We start from the raw sequence: 16,715 nt of genomic DNA, 5'->3' as shown, positions 1-16,715 counted from the left end.
GGGACTCCGGGCCCTTCCCCAAAGTTAACCCTTTCGGAGGGGGAGGGGGAACGGGGGCAGGGGGCGGGCCTGGGCGCCGGAGCCGCGGAGACGCGGTGGGAGGATGCTGGGAGCGACGGAAGGATGCAGGAGGGACCGTGGAGGCGGACGAGCGGGACGCACAGGAGGGGCAGAGTCGGGGCGACACAAAGGGAGACGGAGCCGGACACGAGTGGGGAAAGGAGACAGACGGCACGGGAGACGGGGACCGGCAGAACCGCGGCTGAGGCCGGACAGGGAGACGGGGGGCCGCGCAGGCGGCCAGAGACAGGACAGAGCCAGGGGCAGCAGAGACACAGGGAGACGGAGGAGAGGGGAGAAGGTGCCTGGGAGAGACAGAGGGATGGAGAAAATCACAGAGAGAAATGGAGAGAGATAAGGGAAGGGAAAGAGAGGTGGAGAGACAGGGGATGGGGGGAGGGGTGGTGGTGTCAGAGACACACAGATGCGGAGGGACGGCCGGGCAAAGAGATGAACCGAAAACAGAGCCAGAGACAGGGAGAGACTGAGCGTAATGGAGGAGAGAGACAGTGGTTGAGAGACGGGGAGAGAAATGGACAGAAATAGACGGACGGGGGCAGAGGGGACAAGATACAGAGGTGGGGGCACTGGGGGAAGATGACAGGAACGATGGAGGGTCAGAGAGAGGAGAGAGTGGGAGAGAGAGGGAGACCGACAAGGGAGGAGGAAGAGCAGAGAGACAGGTGGACAGAGGGAAGACAGACAGATGGAGAGAGCGAGCGACAAATAAGCATAGGGCTGGGAACCCCAAAATATGGGGGGTAAACACAGGTGGAGGTCTAGATGCTGGGGGGAGATAGGACAGATTGGAGGGACAGAGGAGAAAAGGAGAGTAGCGGGAGAGGGAAAGAATTTGGGGAGTTGCTGATCCAACGCCTGTCTCTGTTCCCCTTGACCCCCAATCTGCCCATCCCAGCCTCCTTTCCCACTAGCATGGGGCCCCATATCCACCCACAGATCAGGGTGCATGTTTTTAAATATCTTGGATCCATACCTCCATTGAGAATACTCCACAATCCTCCTACAGAGAAATTTCCAGAACCCCTTGAGGTCCTTGTGAATTTTCTGGCCACTATCTATTCTGTGTCCACCACCAGATTCCCTAGTTCTTCATGTGGGCTCCACTATAACTATATGTCCCCAGTCTAGGTCATCCATGTATTATAATCATGTATCCCCACTCTAGGTCATCATGAACCTGTGCACAGCTGGATTCCGCTATGTCAGATACGCAAGGATGTAAGGTCCCCGTTTCATCCCCAAGTCTCCTACAGAGTGTACCCATGAGCCTTAAGTCCCCTAGTCAACCACTTTCATTCCATGATGCTATACTCAGTGCCGAATCTGAGCCAGACACTGTTCCAAGTGGTGAGGCTACAGCAGTGAACCAGGTCAACCAAGATCCTTGTCCCATGGACTGCTCATTGCGGTGGGTGAGGCCGGAAATAAGCAAGATAAACAATCAATATATATGCGGGGAATTCCCTGGCGGTCCAGTGGTTAGGACTCCGTGCTTCCACTGCAGAGGGTACGGCCTCCATCCCTGGTTGGGGAACTAATACCCCACCAGCTGTGAGGCCAAAAATCAAAGCAAGCAAACAAACGGAAAATATATGGTATGTTACAGAGTCGTGATCAGTGACAAAGAGGAAACAAGGAAGGAGGGGGTCTTTAAATTTTTATTTATTTCTTGGCCGCACCGGCTCTTCATTGTTGCGCGCAGCTTTCTCTAGCTGTAGTGAGAGGGGGCTACTCTCTAGTTATTGTACGCTGGCTTCTCTTGCAGTGGTTTCTCTTGTTTCAGAGCACCAGCTCTAGGTACACGGGCCTCAACAATTGTGGCTCTTGGGCTCTAGAACACAGGCCCAGCCAGCAGTTGTGGTGCATGGGCTTAGATGCCCCACAGCAAGTGGAATCTCCCGGACCAGGGATCAAACCCATGTCCCTTGCTTTAGCACGTGGTTGCTCAACCACTGGACCACCAGGGAAGTCCAGGAGGTGCTTCTTGAGTGATTTTTCTATGTGATTTTCAGTTACAGTGCCAAGAGAGGCCTCCTCAGTGAAGGGACATTGAAGGAAAATGAGGCCATGTGGATTAAGCACCAGGAGCCTTCCAGGCAGAGGAAGCAGCTGTGCAAAGGCCCTGGGGCAGAAGTGTGCCTGGTGTGTAATGGGAAGGCTGAAGCGTGGCTGGAGGGCACAGTGGAGAGTGCAGTGGGAGGAAATACGGTGAGGAAGGAGACCCAATAGGGCCTTAGAAACAGGGTGACCAGGGGATTTCCTGGCGGTCCAGTGGCTAGATTCAGCATTTTCACTGCTGGGGCATGGGTGGGATCCTGGTCAGGGAACTAAGATCCTGTAAGCCATATGATGTAACACAAAAAAACAAGACAAAACCAAAAAAACCAGGGTGACCATATGTCCTGGTTTATGTCTTTTATTCTGTAATTATTAATAGGGTCTGTTTTCACTCTCAAGTGTCTTCTGGATGAAAAATTATATGATCATCCTTCTTACTGGTCATTGTAAAGGCCGTGGCTTTTATAGGGTACCTGGGGAGTTTTCATCTAGGCTACCATTGTATTACACATATGTTCATATGTGTAATGACATGTACAATTACATGCCACAGGTATATATACAGCATTATGTATCATAATGTATGTAAATTGTATTATAGTTAGATGGACTTTTACATACATGTACATAGGTACAGTAGGCTGCATCTGTATGCTCACTTAGTCATGTCTGATTCTTTGTAACCCCACAGACTGTAGCCCACCAGGCTCCTCTGTCTATGGGATTTTCCAGGCAAAAATACTGGAATGGGTGATCATTTCCTCCTCCAAGGTGGGGAATCTTCCCAACCTATGGATCAAACCTGCATCTCCTGCATTGCAGCAGATTCTTTACCACTGAGTCATCAGGGAATCGGAGAGGGCAATGGCAACCCACTCCAGTACTCTTGCCTAGAAAATCCCATGGACGGAGGAACCTGGTAGGCTATAGTCCATGGGGTTGCTACAAGTGGGACACAACTGAACGATTTCACTTTCACTGTCACGAATTGGAGAAGAAAATGGCAACCCACTCCAGTGTTCTTGCCTGGGGAACCCCAGGGACGGGGGAGCCTGGTGGGCTGCTGGGTATGGGGTTGCACAGTCGGACAGGACTGAAGCAACTTAGCAGCAGTAGCAGCATCAGGGAATGCCCAAAGATGTTCACGTTGTAATTCTGTGAACCTGTGAATATGTCACCTTACTCAGCAAAAGGGTCTTTGCAGATGTGACGGAGCTGCAAATCTTAGATGCGCAAATTTTCCTGGTTATTACATTTGTGCCCTAAATGTAATCACAAGCATTCTTATGAGGGGGAAGCAGGAAGATCAGTCAGAGGAGGAGACGGGATAAGGAAGGAAACCGAAGCCAAAATGGGGAATTCTCTGGTGGTCCAGGAGGCTGGGTTCAATTTGAGGTTAAGGAAAGAGATCCCAGATGCCGCAACCACAGCTAAGACCCAGGGCAGCCAAAAAAAAAAAAAAAAGCCAAAATGATGCAGCCACAAACCAAGGAATGTGGGCAGCCTCTAGAAGCTGGAAAAGGCTGAGAAACAGATTCTTCCCTGGAGCCTCCGGAAGGAACACAACCTTGATTTTAACTACTTGAACTCAGTGAGACCCTCCTTGGGCTTCTGAACTGTAAGTAGGCCACCAAGTTTCTCAGTAATCTGTTAACAGCAGAGATAGGAAATGGAGTACCCAGGGGCCCAGATCCATGTCTGACAATCGTCTTCCTCGGTGACACACACACACACACACACACACACACACACACACACGTTTGGTCTTCCTATCTCTGTCCAAAAGATCTCCAGCACACACACACACACACACACACACACACACGTTTGGTCTTCCTATCTCTGTCCAAAAGATCTCCAGCACACACACACACACACACGTTTGGTCTTCCTATCTCTGTCCAAAAGATCTCCAGCACATCCCACACCCAGCAGTGCGCTCACTATACCTTTGACTGGGGGCCCCACCAAAGTTGAATATAACCTTCTCCTAGAGTGGGAGGGCCTTGTACGGGAGACTAGAATTAGGATTTCTTTAAGCCTAGCCCACAGTCCCAGACCTGAACCCTAAATCTGGTGCAGGGAGGCCTCGAGCTGCCTGAAACCACCTTGCGCGGGCATTTTACTTCCCCGCTTCGAGAATCACCTCTGGCGCACCTCGCAGGACCCAGAGAAGATCCCACGAGGGAGACGCTGGGGGAACGCTAAGAGTGGTCTGCACAGGAAGTGCAGTGGGGAGAATGGGGAGCCCCCTACGAGGAAAGGGGAAATAGAGGCCAAGAGCGGTCTGGGATAGGCCAGATGCCGCCCGGCTCAGATATTATTGCTGACAACACAGTGAGGCCCAGGCAGAGTTCAAACACCCCTAGGGCTGCAGGACTCCAGCTGTTAGCTATAACGGGGTCCGGGGGGGGGGGGCCCGCTGGCCAGAGTGGGGCGGGGCTTAACGGGGAGCTGCTGGCGCTCCGGCCCGCGGGGCGGGTCTTAGCTGGGAGTGGCCGAAAGCCCTGGAACAGGGGCAGAGCCTGAAGCGGCGGGGCGGGACGGAGCGCAGAACCGGGGCAGTGGGCGTGGGTGGGGCCTAGCCGGGGCGGAGCCGGTCGGAGGGCGGGGCCTACGGGCAGGGGTGGAGCTTGTCGTGAGGATGAGGAGGTGGGGCTTATCGGGGGCGGGACCCGGGCCGGGGCGGGGCTTTGGCCGGGGTGTGCGCGCGCCGGGCGTGGCCGGAGCGAGGGGCCGGGCAGAGCCAGGTGTCCCGCCAGGTGGGAAGAACTTAAGAGCCCGGGGAAGCCGCCTCACGGCCCCAATTGGTGTGGCTGCGCCAGGAACTTCCGGGCCAGACCGTGCGTGTTTCCGGTCAATATGGCGGCGCCCAGTAGAGTCAGGTGCGGGCGAGTCTATCTTCGGTAGCGGCGGCGACAAGAGGCTCGGGGAGGTGAGGTCCACCCCGCTCTGGCTCTCCTCGTCGGACAGGAGGGAGGGGACCTGTCGCTAAGATGACCAAAGGGAGGGCTTCTTGCTCTGAAGGCTGGGCAGTGGGGTTGCTAAGAGATGGGAACGACCGCGGTGGAGATGGAGGAAGGGGTTGCTAGGGATAGTGGGTGGGGCCTGTTGCTAGGGAGGAGGGAGGGACTGCTGACTTTGGGGAAGGGGCCTGTTGGTATGAAGGTAGAAAAGGGGGCCATGGTTAAAGGAGGTGTGGGCAGCGTGGTTTGGAGTCATGCGGGGCCGCCGAGCTCCCCTAAAGCGCCACCTTCTCAGCAGACCCCTAGGAGTCGACCCGTCGGGACGCCAGAGCTACTTCAGCGGTGACCACCCCCTACCCCAACACATTCTTCCTTTCTTCGCAAACTGCCCATGGCGAACCAGGGCTCCGGGGGCAGTCGCCTTCCCCTGGCTCTGCCCTCAGCCTCCCAGGATTGCTCGTCAGCGGGCAGCGGCTCCTCCGAGGGCGGCTCGGGCCATCCCCCGCCCCCGCGAAACCTCCAAGGCCTGCTGCAGATGGCCATCACGGCGGGCTCTGAAGAGCCAGACCCCCCTCCAGAACCCATGAGTGAGGAGGTAAAGGGCGGGGGCCCGAGAAGGTGGGGTGAGGGGTGTGGGAACAGAGAGATCCGGGGAAGGGCGGTCGTGCCGGTGTGAAGGCATAGGAGGCTGTATTTGTGCTCCATAGGGTTACTGTAGACTGAAAGTCAGATCCCAGGACCCTGCACTGTGCGGGAAGGCAGAATAACTTCATGGTAAAAAAAGAAAACGCCAAGGGCACCGCCATAGCGAGACAGACATGGCTTCAGTATGTTACAGCTATGTGACCTTGGGGGTATCAGTGCATCTTTCTGAGCATCAATTCTCAATTGCAAGTTGAAGTTGATGATAAGAAGGAGAGTGGCCCTTCACAGGGTGGTTCTGAGAGTCCTGTTGAAGTGGGTCTCAACATCACACCTGGTACACAGGCTGTGCTCCTGAAGGCAGCAGGATATTCTCATTAAGAACAGACTCTCATAAGAGTTCTGTGGACAGACCACTTAGGTTTGACTTAGGCGTTGTGGATGGCTGACTGTGTGACCTTGGGCAATTCACCCTTTTCTGTGCTTCCATTTTCTCATCTGTGAAGTGGGAATAGCAGTAATATTACTACTTAACCATGGAAGGTTGCTCTGGAAGTCGAGAACAATATTTGCTATATGTGATGTTTACTTGGCGGTGACAATCGCAGTGTATGAAACATGCTAATACAGTAACATCCATGAAGTCGTTGAACCTCTAGGACCACGATGTGGGCCAACAGGCACGGAAAAGATCAACATCTTGCCCAGATTTATCCAGGACTATGACTTCAGATCCTTCATATGAGCACTTAGTACAGAGTCGAGCCAAAAAGAAAAAAAAACCCAGTGGCCAGTTCTCAGTGCTTATCTTATTTGACCTACTAGCAGCATTCAATGACAACCCCGTCCCCTTGAGCTCTTTCTTCATTTGGCTTCTGGAACATGGACCAGCGTGGTTTTCTGGTTTTCATCCCACTCACTGGCTCTTCTTCCCCATCGCCTCTGTTGGTTCATCCTCATTTTCCAGTCCCTCGACCATGGAGCACAGCAGCACTCTCTCTTCTACACTCACTTCCTGTGTGATCTCACGTTGGGTTGAGGTTTTACTCTGTCGACTCTCAAGTTTATATCTAGGCCAGTGGTTCTCTCCTGGAGGGACGGTTTTAACCACATTTGGCAATGGGCGGAGACATTCTTGGTTGTTGCAAACTGGCAGGTTGTGCGGGTGGGGGCAGTGCTGTTGGCATCTCGAGGGTGGAGGTCAGGGATGCGGCTCAGCGTGCTCCAGTGCACAGATGACCCCCACTGCAGAACGGCCCAGCTCAGGGTGTCAGTAGGGTCAAGGCTGAGAAATCCAGGTCCAGGCTGGCCCTCCTTCCTGAGCTTCAGGCGGCCTTCTCAATATTTTGCCTTGTGTGTGTCATGGATCCCTCAAACTTAACAAGTTCAAAAATGAGCACCAATTTCTACTCATCTCACTCCACACCTGCTTCTCTTGCCATCTGCCCCGTCTCCTCCTAGTTGTTCAGGACAAGAACCTAGGTGTCGCTGACCCTTCTTTTCCCGTCACGCCCCACAGCCAGTCTCTCCATAGATGCAATGTCCAGAAAAGAGTGTTAGTGGGAAAGGTGCCTGGGAGGTGTCTGTTGGTTGAAGGACACCCCGCCCTTAATTTTGGCTGTTACTATTATTTGTTCCTTTGCCCGTGCCTCTTGGCATGGGGAACTTCCCTGACCAGGGATCAAACCTGTTTCCCTTGCAGTGGAAGCGCCAACTCTTAACCCGTGGACCACCAGGGACGCCCCAGCTGTTATTAGTAATGACTGTTACTCCTGCCTGGAGAATCCCAGGGATGGGGGAGCCTGGTGGGCTGCCGTCTATGGGGTCACACAGAGTCAGACACGACTGAAGCGACTTAGCAGCAGCAGTTACTCCTGAGTCGATTATTGATAAGGTTTGCTTCTTTCTCCCGCCCCGCCTCACCCTGCAGAGGCGCCAGTGGCTGCAGGAGGCCATGTCAGCCGCCTTCCGGGGGCAGCGGGAGGAGGTGGAGCAGATGAAGAACTGCCTCCGGGTGCTGTCCCAGCCCACGCCGTCCTCGGCTGGCGAGGTTGAACTGGCCGCTGACCAGCAGGAGCGCGAGGGAGCCCTGGAGCTGCTGGCGGACCTGTGTGAGAACATGGACAATGCAGCAGGTACAGCCAGGCCCGCCCCGGCCTGCCCCCGCCGCCAGGGTCCTGCCCTTCTGCCTCCGTCTGCCTCTGTCTCTTGCCGCCTCTTCCTTCTCCCCTCCAGGTCCTGGTGCAGCCCAGCCCTTTGTCCTTTGCCTCAGTCACCATGCAACCCACCTCCTCCCCAGCCTCCCAGCCTCCCCCCTCCAGTCTGGCTCTGACTCAGGCCCCAGTTGAGACTGCCCTGTGCCTCCCTGCTTGGTCTGCCTGCCATCAGGGGCAACGATGGCACCAGGTCCCGTCCACTGCCTCCCTGATGGGACTGACCATCTCACCCTGGTCCACCGGGAGCCCCGTGGCATTCCCCAGAGTAAGAGACATGAGGTGGTCCTAGATGGGGTAGTCAGGGAAGGCCTCCCTGAGGGGTAACACGTGATCAGGGACCTGAAGGGAGGCCGTAAGTCATGGGATCAGCTCCGGAAAAAAGCATCCCAGGCAGAGGGATCGACCCATGCAAAGGCCCTGAGGTGGGAACCTGCCTGGCCGGGGTGGGAATAGCAGTGAGGTGGGCTGAGCAGAGCGGAGTGAGTGAGAGGCGAGGGCCGGGCAGTGACCTGCACTGGGCATACAGCGGCTCCCAGGCCAAGGATGGCGCTGTGGGTTTCATCTCAAAGGCTGAGAAGCTGCGAGAAGGATGAGTCGCCACTTCCACTTGGAGTGGTGTGGCATGGCGTAGTTGTTGAGGATGTGATTTGTCTGTTCTGGACATTTTATGTATGAGGGATAGTAGAATTTGTGACCTTTTTGCTATGGGCTTCCTTCTGCAAGTGTGATATTTTCAAGGTTCTTCCAGGTCACAGCTGTATCAGAAATTTATTCCTTTTTGCAGCTAATATTCTAGTGTATAGCTAGGCCATGTGCCGTTCATCCATTGATGAACATTTAGTCATTTCCCCCTTCGGTTATTGTAAATAATCCTGCTGTGGACACTGGGTACAAGCAAGCATCTGTTCAAAGTTTCTGCTCTTGAGGCTTATGGATACATATGTTGGATCAGTCACATGGTAACTCTCTTTCACTTTCTGAAATACAGCCAGGCTGACCAGTTCAGAAAACAGGTGTTGGGCTGTAGACTGCAGACCTCTGGTGTGGTATGGTCTGTTTCCCCAGGGGATGTTCAGATTGTCACAGACTGGGTGTCAGAACTGGCATTTGGTGGGCTGGACCCTGGGCCCCTGACCTTGTTGAGACACGCTGGCCTTGGACAGACCCCCAGTTGGGTGCCTGGGGAGGGCCAGCCCTTGGAGGCAGGCTCCCCTCAGCTTCAGCCGATTTTCCTTCCATTCTGGCTGCCCTAACAAAGCAGCATGGACTGCGGGGCTTCAACACCAGAAATCTGTTCTCTCACAGCTCTGAAGGCTGGAAGTCTAAGGGTCAGTTTCTTCTGAGGCCCCTCTCCTTGGCTTGTATGTAGGGAGTTCCTTGCTGTGTCCTACATGGTCATCCCTCTGTGCCTGTCTGTGTCCTAGTCTCCTCTTTTCATAAGGGCCCCATTCCAATTGGATTAGGGCCCCATCCTGTGACATTATTTCACCTTGCATGCATGTATCCTGAGTCGCTTCAGTCATCCCAGACTCTTTGCGATCCCTTGGACTGTAGCCCACCAGGCTCCTCTGTCCATGGGGATTCTCCAGGCAAGAATACTGGAGTGGGTTGCCATGCCCTACTCCAGGGGATCTTCCCCACCCAGGGATTAAACCTGTGTGTCTGCATTGACAAGTGGCTTCTTTGCCACTAGCGTCCCCTGGGAATCCCCTGGGGGTTGGGGCTTCCGTGTAAATCTGGGGGTAGGACCCAGCTCAGCCGTCACAGCTGGCCTGCCTGCTGCCCTCTCCCCCCAGACTTCTGCCAGCTGTCGGGCATGCACCTGCTGGTGGGCCGCTACTTGGAAGCAGGGCCGGCGGGGCTGCGGTGGCGGGCGGCGCAGCTCATCGGCACGTGCAGCCAGAACGTGGCGGCCATCCAGGAGCAGGTGCTGGGCCTCGGCGCCCTGCGCAAGCTGCTGCGCCTGCTGGACCGGGACCCCTGCGACGCGGTGCGCGTCAAGGCCCTCTTCGCCATCTCCTGTGAGTGTCCAGGCCGCGGGGGTGGGGGGTGGGGCCAATCTGCTCAGCGAGCGGACCCTTGGGACGAGGGGCGAGACCCAGCCCCAGCGCTCTGAGGCCCCTCGGGGCTGTCGGCTGCGGCGCTGTGGACGTCCGGGCTGATCAACCCCGTCACTGGGTTCCTCCGGCGGGAGGGGGGGTTCCTCGGGCGGGGGGATGGGGGGAGAGTGTCCTGACAACGTGGCAGTCCAATTCTGCAGAGAACGTAAGCAGTCTCGGACACCCCGCGGGCGCTCAGAAAATAATGCCTCTTATTCATTTTTTTTGGTACCTCTTAAAACCCACCCCTGGAGAAGGAAATGGCAACCCACTCCAGTACTCTTGCCTGGAAAATCCCATGGAGGGAGGAGTATAAAAAAATAAATAAAAAAAAAGGAAAAAAAAAAATAAAAAAAAAACCCCACCCCTGCCCTGTCCTCCCCGCTACCTCACTGGTAGCCACTACATTTTTGAGTCTCCTTTTTGGTTACATGCAGTAGTGGTTTTACTTCTTAGATTCCACACATAAGTGACAGCACACTGTATTTGTCTTTCTCTGTCTGACTTCCCCAAGCCTAAAACCTCCCAAGTCCATCCATGCTGTTGCAAGTGACGAGATTTCATTTTTCTGTCTTATGGCTGAGGCCTTTTATCTTTTAGAAAATTGATGTAGAATTCGCATAACTATTTTAAAGTGTACAATTCAGTGGCATCTGTGGTCTTTTTTTGGGGTGGTGGGCGTGGTTGCGGGGTACGCCGTCGTGCAGCAGCTACCATCTGGAAAGTGCCTGGGACCGGCCAGCCCTGGGGCTACCAGCCGCTTTGGTGGTCGGTCTCCTGACTGCTCCTGCTGCCCGGTGCGCGGAGGCTCACAGCGGTTGACCCTCTGGCAGCAGACCAAGAGGGGGTCAGATGGCGGAGGAGTGGGTGTGATGAGGGGGAGGGGAGTGCCCCGGCAGATGCGGCTCCAGGCTCCGCGCCGGCTGGGATCAGGTCCGAGGTGCCGCTCAACCTCCTCCAGCGCACAGTGCAGCCCCAGGACACAGGGAGCGGGCCCAGCGGAGAGGCCCCGGAGTGGAGGGGCGCCGTTGCTCCTGGATACGGCCTGACGGCAGAGCCAATAGGCTGTGCCCACTGAGCGGACGTGGAAGGTCATCAGGTCTACCTCCCTGTCTGCCGGTCTTTCTTTTTTTTTTCTAAACTGAGTAACAGTTTATTTAACCCCACTTAGCCAAACTATTATCGTTTCAGCCCGTCGTTATGTGGCATGTTTTTTTTTTTTTTTTTTTAATGTGGCATGTTAATAAGCTACTTTAGATCTTTTTTTTCCCCCCACATTACGTCTTTGAAACCTGGTGTGTATCCTACACATAAGCATCTCAACTCAGGCTGCATTTTCAGCAGTCAGCATGGAGCGAAGTTCTAGTGAAGGGACAAAGTTGTGCTTCACGGGAAAATATCATACCACCGCTCCACTGCTTAACTTAAGTTGAAATGAATGAAACTCAACTGAGATTAACAACTCAGGTCCTCAGGGGCACTTGTCAGGTATTTAGTGGCCACGGGTTTCTGGAAACTCCCATCTGTCCTGGCCTAGACCCTGCCCAAGGGCGGGCACGGAAGTGCACCCTGCAGGCTGGTTCTCATCCTGGGTGGAGGCCGTGCAGGATTCCTAGCACCCTCACGATGTAGTCTGGCTCTCTGCTCTTAGTTTCCTCATCAGTAAAATGGGAGTCACCTCCTAGGGTAGTGTGGAGAGTTAAAAAGAGATAATGTGCTCATCAGAGGATGCAGGAACAAAATGGATATTCATACAGTGGGTACTATTCAGCCATTACAAGGAAAGAAGTTACTGATTCATGCTGTAACGTGGATGAGCCTGGAAGACATTATGCTGAGTGAAAGAGGCCAGGCACAGAAGGCCACAGAGTGTATGATTCCATTCTTGTGAAATGTGCGGGATGGGCAAATCCACGGAAAGCAGATCAGTGGTTGCCAGTTGCCAGAGAGGCCACTAACCAGTACAGGGCTTCTTTTGGGAGTGATAAAATCATTCTGTTGTTAGATAGTTATGGTCAGCCAACCTTGTGAATATACTGAAAGCCACTGAATTGTATACTTTAAAAAGGTAAATTGTACAGGCTGTGGAATTGTGTCTCAGCTAAAAATATTTAAAGGTGATGCTTACAAAGCATGGACCCATAGAAATCCCCGGTGGTGGTGATGGTGACGGTGGTGAGACTGGTGGCCCAGGAGGTGATGATTGTGGTGTTTATGGCGGTGGTGGTGATGGTAGTGGTAATGATGATGTTTGTAGTTGATGCTGATGAGGGGGGTGGTCTTGCAGGTGACGGCTGTGGTGTTTATGATGATGGTGGTGGTGGTCGTGATGGTGGTGGTGGTGATGACTGGTGTTTCTAGTGCTGATGGTAGTGGTAACGATGATGGCACTGGTGGTGATGATGGTGACTGGGAGCTCAAGGCTCTGCCTCCCCCCTCCCCAGGCCTGGTCCGGGAGCAGGAGGCCGGGCTGCTGCAGTTCCTCCGCCTGGACGGCTTCTCCGTGTTGATGCGGGCCATGCAGCAGCAGGTGCAGAAGCTCAAGGTCAAGTCGGCGTTCCTGCTGCAGAACCTGCTGGTGGGCCACCCTGAACACAAAGGTGGGGCGGCCCGGGCGGTGAGCTAGGGTGGTTCCCGGGGGAGTGTACGGGAGGATGGCTACTCCTCTGACCCCGTGGCTCTTCCCCAGGGACCCTGTGCGCCATGGGCATGGTCCAGCAGCTGGTGGCCCTCGTGCGGACAGAACACAGCCCCTTCCACGAGCACGTGCTTGGAGCCCTGTGCAGGTGCGCTGGGGCCCCAGGGGACCGGCCTGGTAGGGGATGAAGGATTTAGGGTCAGAGAGGAGCAGAAACCAGGGTGCTGGTCCTCCCGGAGTCTCCGTCTCCTCACTGTGGGGGCTGACACAGCAGCCTGGGGAGGAGGGAAACAGTCTTCCTCCCACTCACTCTCCCCATCCTGCATATAAAGCACAGGCAGGTTAGAGCCGTAAGACAGCAGAATGGAGCAGCCGAGCGAGCAGGCAGCAATGTTCATGGGTGGAGTGGGCTCCAGGCCAGGCACTTTGCTAAGCGCCCTGTTCCGTACAAGTCTCATCCAAGTCCCTTGGGTAGGGTGGGGGCAGAAGTCCACGTTGCAGACGGGGAAACTGAGGCCCAGTGGGGGGTGGCGGCTTGCCCAGGCTTGGTGGGGGGATGGGGTGGGGTGGAGGGCAGCTGGGCAGAGGGAGGTCCCAAGGATGGCTGTCCTGTCCCCGCAGCTTGGTGACAGACTTCCCCCAGGGCGTGCGGGAGTGCCGGGAGCCCGAGCTGGGCCTGGAGGAGCTTCTGCGGCACCGGTGCCAGCTGCTGCAGCAGCGCGAAGAGTATCAGGTGCTGCTGGGGGCGGGGGGCAGCCTGGTACCTGCCTTCTAGGCCCCTGTGGTCTATTCGCCCATGCTTTAAAAAAAAAAAAAAAACTTACTTACTTTTGGCTGGGCTGGGTCGTTGCTGGGCAGGCTCTTCTCTAGTTGTGGAGAGCAGGGGCTACTCTCTACTTGCGGGGCGCAGGCTTCTCACTGCAGTGGTTTTTCTTGTTACAGAGCACATGCTCTAGAGCGCCAGCTCAGTGCTTGTGGCTCCCAGGATTAATTGCACTACGGCAGGTGGGATCAGCCCGGATCAGGGATCGAACCCATGTCTTCTGCACTGGCAGGCTGATTCTTAACCGCTGAGCCACCAGAGAAGCCCGATTTGCCCATGCCTTTGTTTACACCTTATTTCCAATTCATGTGTTTCTCTAGGCAGCATTCAGCACACATTTATTGCCCCCTCCCACATGCTTCATGCTCTGTTAGCATCAGGGGGACGGCAAGGAGAAACAGCAGCTCAGGGTCTCTTAAAGTTAACAAATTCATCTAATTAGTATCCAAATTAATATCATTATTTATATCATATCATTCAAATACTTAAGTATTTATTAGATTGATAAATAATAAGTAAATGATAAATAGCAACCAGTTAAAATATTGAATTAAATAGATAAGTAAGAAATATGTGATAAATTACAACTCATTAGCTTTTTAATTAGATAAAGGATAAATAATAAATTACAAATAATAAATAACTCACCAGATGGTTAAATAGATAAGTAACAAGTGATAACATAACTCAGATATTTAATTATATAGATAGTAATGTGATAAATAACCACTCAGATATTTAATTAAATAGGTAAGTAACTAGTAAGTGATAAGAGCAACAAATAACATATTCAGTAGTTATTTAGTTACTTAGATGACTAAGTTATTTAGTTAACTGTCCTTAGTAATTTATTCAGCCCTTATGATACCACCCAGATGCTGTTGCTTCAGCAAAGCTGGACACAGAAAACGTGCCACCCTCTTGGGACGTACCTTCTGCTGAGATCATGCTTCTGTGAACACTGTCAGGCATTTCCAGAGGGGTCCTGGGTACTAGGTGTGAGGAGCAGGGGTGACTGGGAGAGAGGCACAGTACCCACCCCCTAGGGGCTTGTCCTCTGACTTTGTCACATGAACCCGTGGAGATATGTACCTGGGAGTGAGCAGCGGATCCCCTGCCCTGGTCTGTCCTGAAGTTTCAGCCGGCTTTGCTTGATGCATCCATGCATCTATTCTCTGAATCTCTGGTGTGCCAGACCTTGGTACCTGACCGTGAGGACCAACCTGGTGAGGGAAGCCTCATGTGAACTGGGCAACATGCCCGCTTTTTGTTTCCAAAAAAATTTCAACAGCTTTATTGACGTTTAACTTACTATATTGAAAGTGTACAATTTGAGAAGTTTTGACATATGTATACACCTGTGGAAACCTTCATTTTCCCATCAGGGGTGGGAGGGAAGAGGAGCCGTTTTTGGGTGCAGAGCTGGTGGAGGCAGGGTCTGGCCTCTACACTCAGGGCTTCCAATTTCCCACCCCAATGCAGGAGGAGCTGGAGTTCTGTGAAAAGCTGCTACAGACCTGTTTCTCCACCCCAACTGATGACAGCATGGATCGGTGAAACCCGGTGGCTTCTCTCCCCCTCTTCATGGGAACCCCAGGCCTCCTGCCTTCCCCTCACCCATGAAGCCCTCTCCCAAAGGAGAGAAGGGCCTTGTTGGTGCCGTGCCCGGCGTGTCAGCCTCTCTCTACTCAGCCCCCAGGGTGGGTGCTGAAAAAGGCGCTGGCTCCTTGGATCCCGCCTCTCCCGCACTCTCACTCCACTCCCCCTTCTCATGTCCACACTGCTCTTCCAGTTAAGGTGTTCCTCCTCCACCTCCTTCACTGCCACCTTTGTCGCCTCGCCTGGAGAGTGCCTTGGTAGGGGAGGAGGGGCACAATCAGAGGATCTAGGGAGCCAAGGAGGGAACAGCAGTGGGCGGAACCTTGGAATAATAAAAATGTTGCTCTCTAAAGTCCGGAGCCATTGTCTTTCATCCTCCCAGCATCTCTGGAGAGGGAGTGTGTGGGATACTCGTCCTTCTCTTTGCCCGCCCCCCCACCCCCCCACCCCCGGCATCTCTGATAACTTCTCTGAAGAAATATGCTTTTGACATTCATGCTTCCGCGTCTAAGATGGAAGCCATGTTCTTTCCCAGCATGCAGTGTGGCGTGGCTTCTGCTCCACCAATCAGAGCTCGCCGCCCGCAGGCTCAGAACCACCGCTGGAGAAGGCGGGAGCAGGAACTGGAGGCAGTGGGACACCTCCCACGCCAGCAATGGAGGCCACTCTGGGTGCCTGGGGCAGGCTTGAGTTTGGGTGTGTGCTTCGTCCTGACAGGAAAGGACTAGGCCTTTTCTCCAGCCTTCTCTGAGATTGGGGAGCAAACAGGGGACAGGAAAACTGCCTCCTTTTATAAATTCCTTTCAGTTTAACTAAAGGAGCTTTCCATTACAACCGAGTCTTGACTGATGGTTTATTTGAGACGAGGAAGTGGAGCCCAGGGTGGTTGATCTTGTGGCCAAGTTCATAGCCAAAATTTATACCTGGGTCACATCCGAAGCTGTGTCACTCCCTGTTTTCTGGCTTCCTAGCCCCATTTAATACCAGACTAATTTCTCTCCTGTGGAATTTAGTTGTGTGAGAGAGGTTGATTATATTTTTCACTCCCCAAATTCAGAATAAATCAAAAGGTAGCTACAGGATCCGAGAATTGGAGATCAGATGTCACTTGTATCATTTTTAGAGCAGATTTGAGAAATTTGAGCATTGGTCTTGCTGCCTCTTCATCCCAGCATTAGACATGGTTGTCCAACTGGTCACAGGCAGTACTGGAGAAGCGCAGTCCTTTCCCCTATGTGCAGGCAGCATGCCAGAACACTGGGCAGGATGGCTCCAAGAGGAGGGAGCTAGAGGACTGAGCGCAGATGCCCATCCCATCTGGTAAATCATTCCTCAGCCCCTGGGAAGGGTGGAGACGAAAGGGAAGAGACTGTAAGAAGCAGAAGTTTAGCAGAAGTTTCTCCCTGTGGAAACTTGTAAGAAGCTCCTTCCAATTCTAATACAGATCACAGCATCATCTGCCTGTGAATTTGGACAAGGTGAAGACCCAGACTTCTGTCCTAAACCTCTGCAGTTTCCCAGGTTCTTGGAGGAGACTGACTTTGTCAGCTTCTCAGGTTCCATCTGGTGATTGAATATGGCCAACCTCCTGCC

At 53.7% G+C, this 16,715-nt stretch overlaps 1 protein-coding gene across 1 annotated transcript; it reads left to right on the top strand.

Annotated features, from left to right (window-relative positions):
- The first annotated feature begins 5,344 nt into the window (after window positions 1-5,344).
- HSPBP1 (HSPA (Hsp70) binding protein 1) lies at window positions 5,345-15,474 on the top strand. The gene is given in 8 exon segments (XM_043435374.1): window positions 5,345-5,462; window positions 5,465-5,700; window positions 7,678-7,882; window positions 9,760-9,984; window positions 12,507-12,662; window positions 12,752-12,848; window positions 13,322-13,433; window positions 15,006-15,474. Coding segments are annotated over 8 exon segments (1,209 nt in total). The 5' UTR covers window positions 5,345-5,359; the 3' UTR covers window positions 15,081-15,474.
- Window positions 15,475-16,715: the final 1,241 nt, after the last annotated feature.

Source organism: Cervus canadensis, chromosome 18, assembly GCF_019320065.1.
Source record: "Cervus canadensis isolate Bull #8, Minnesota chromosome 18, ASM1932006v1, whole genome shotgun sequence".
NCBI lineage: Eukaryota > Metazoa > Chordata > Mammalia > Artiodactyla > Cervidae > Cervus > Cervus canadensis.
This window is presented reverse-complemented; position numbering and strand designations above follow the sequence as displayed.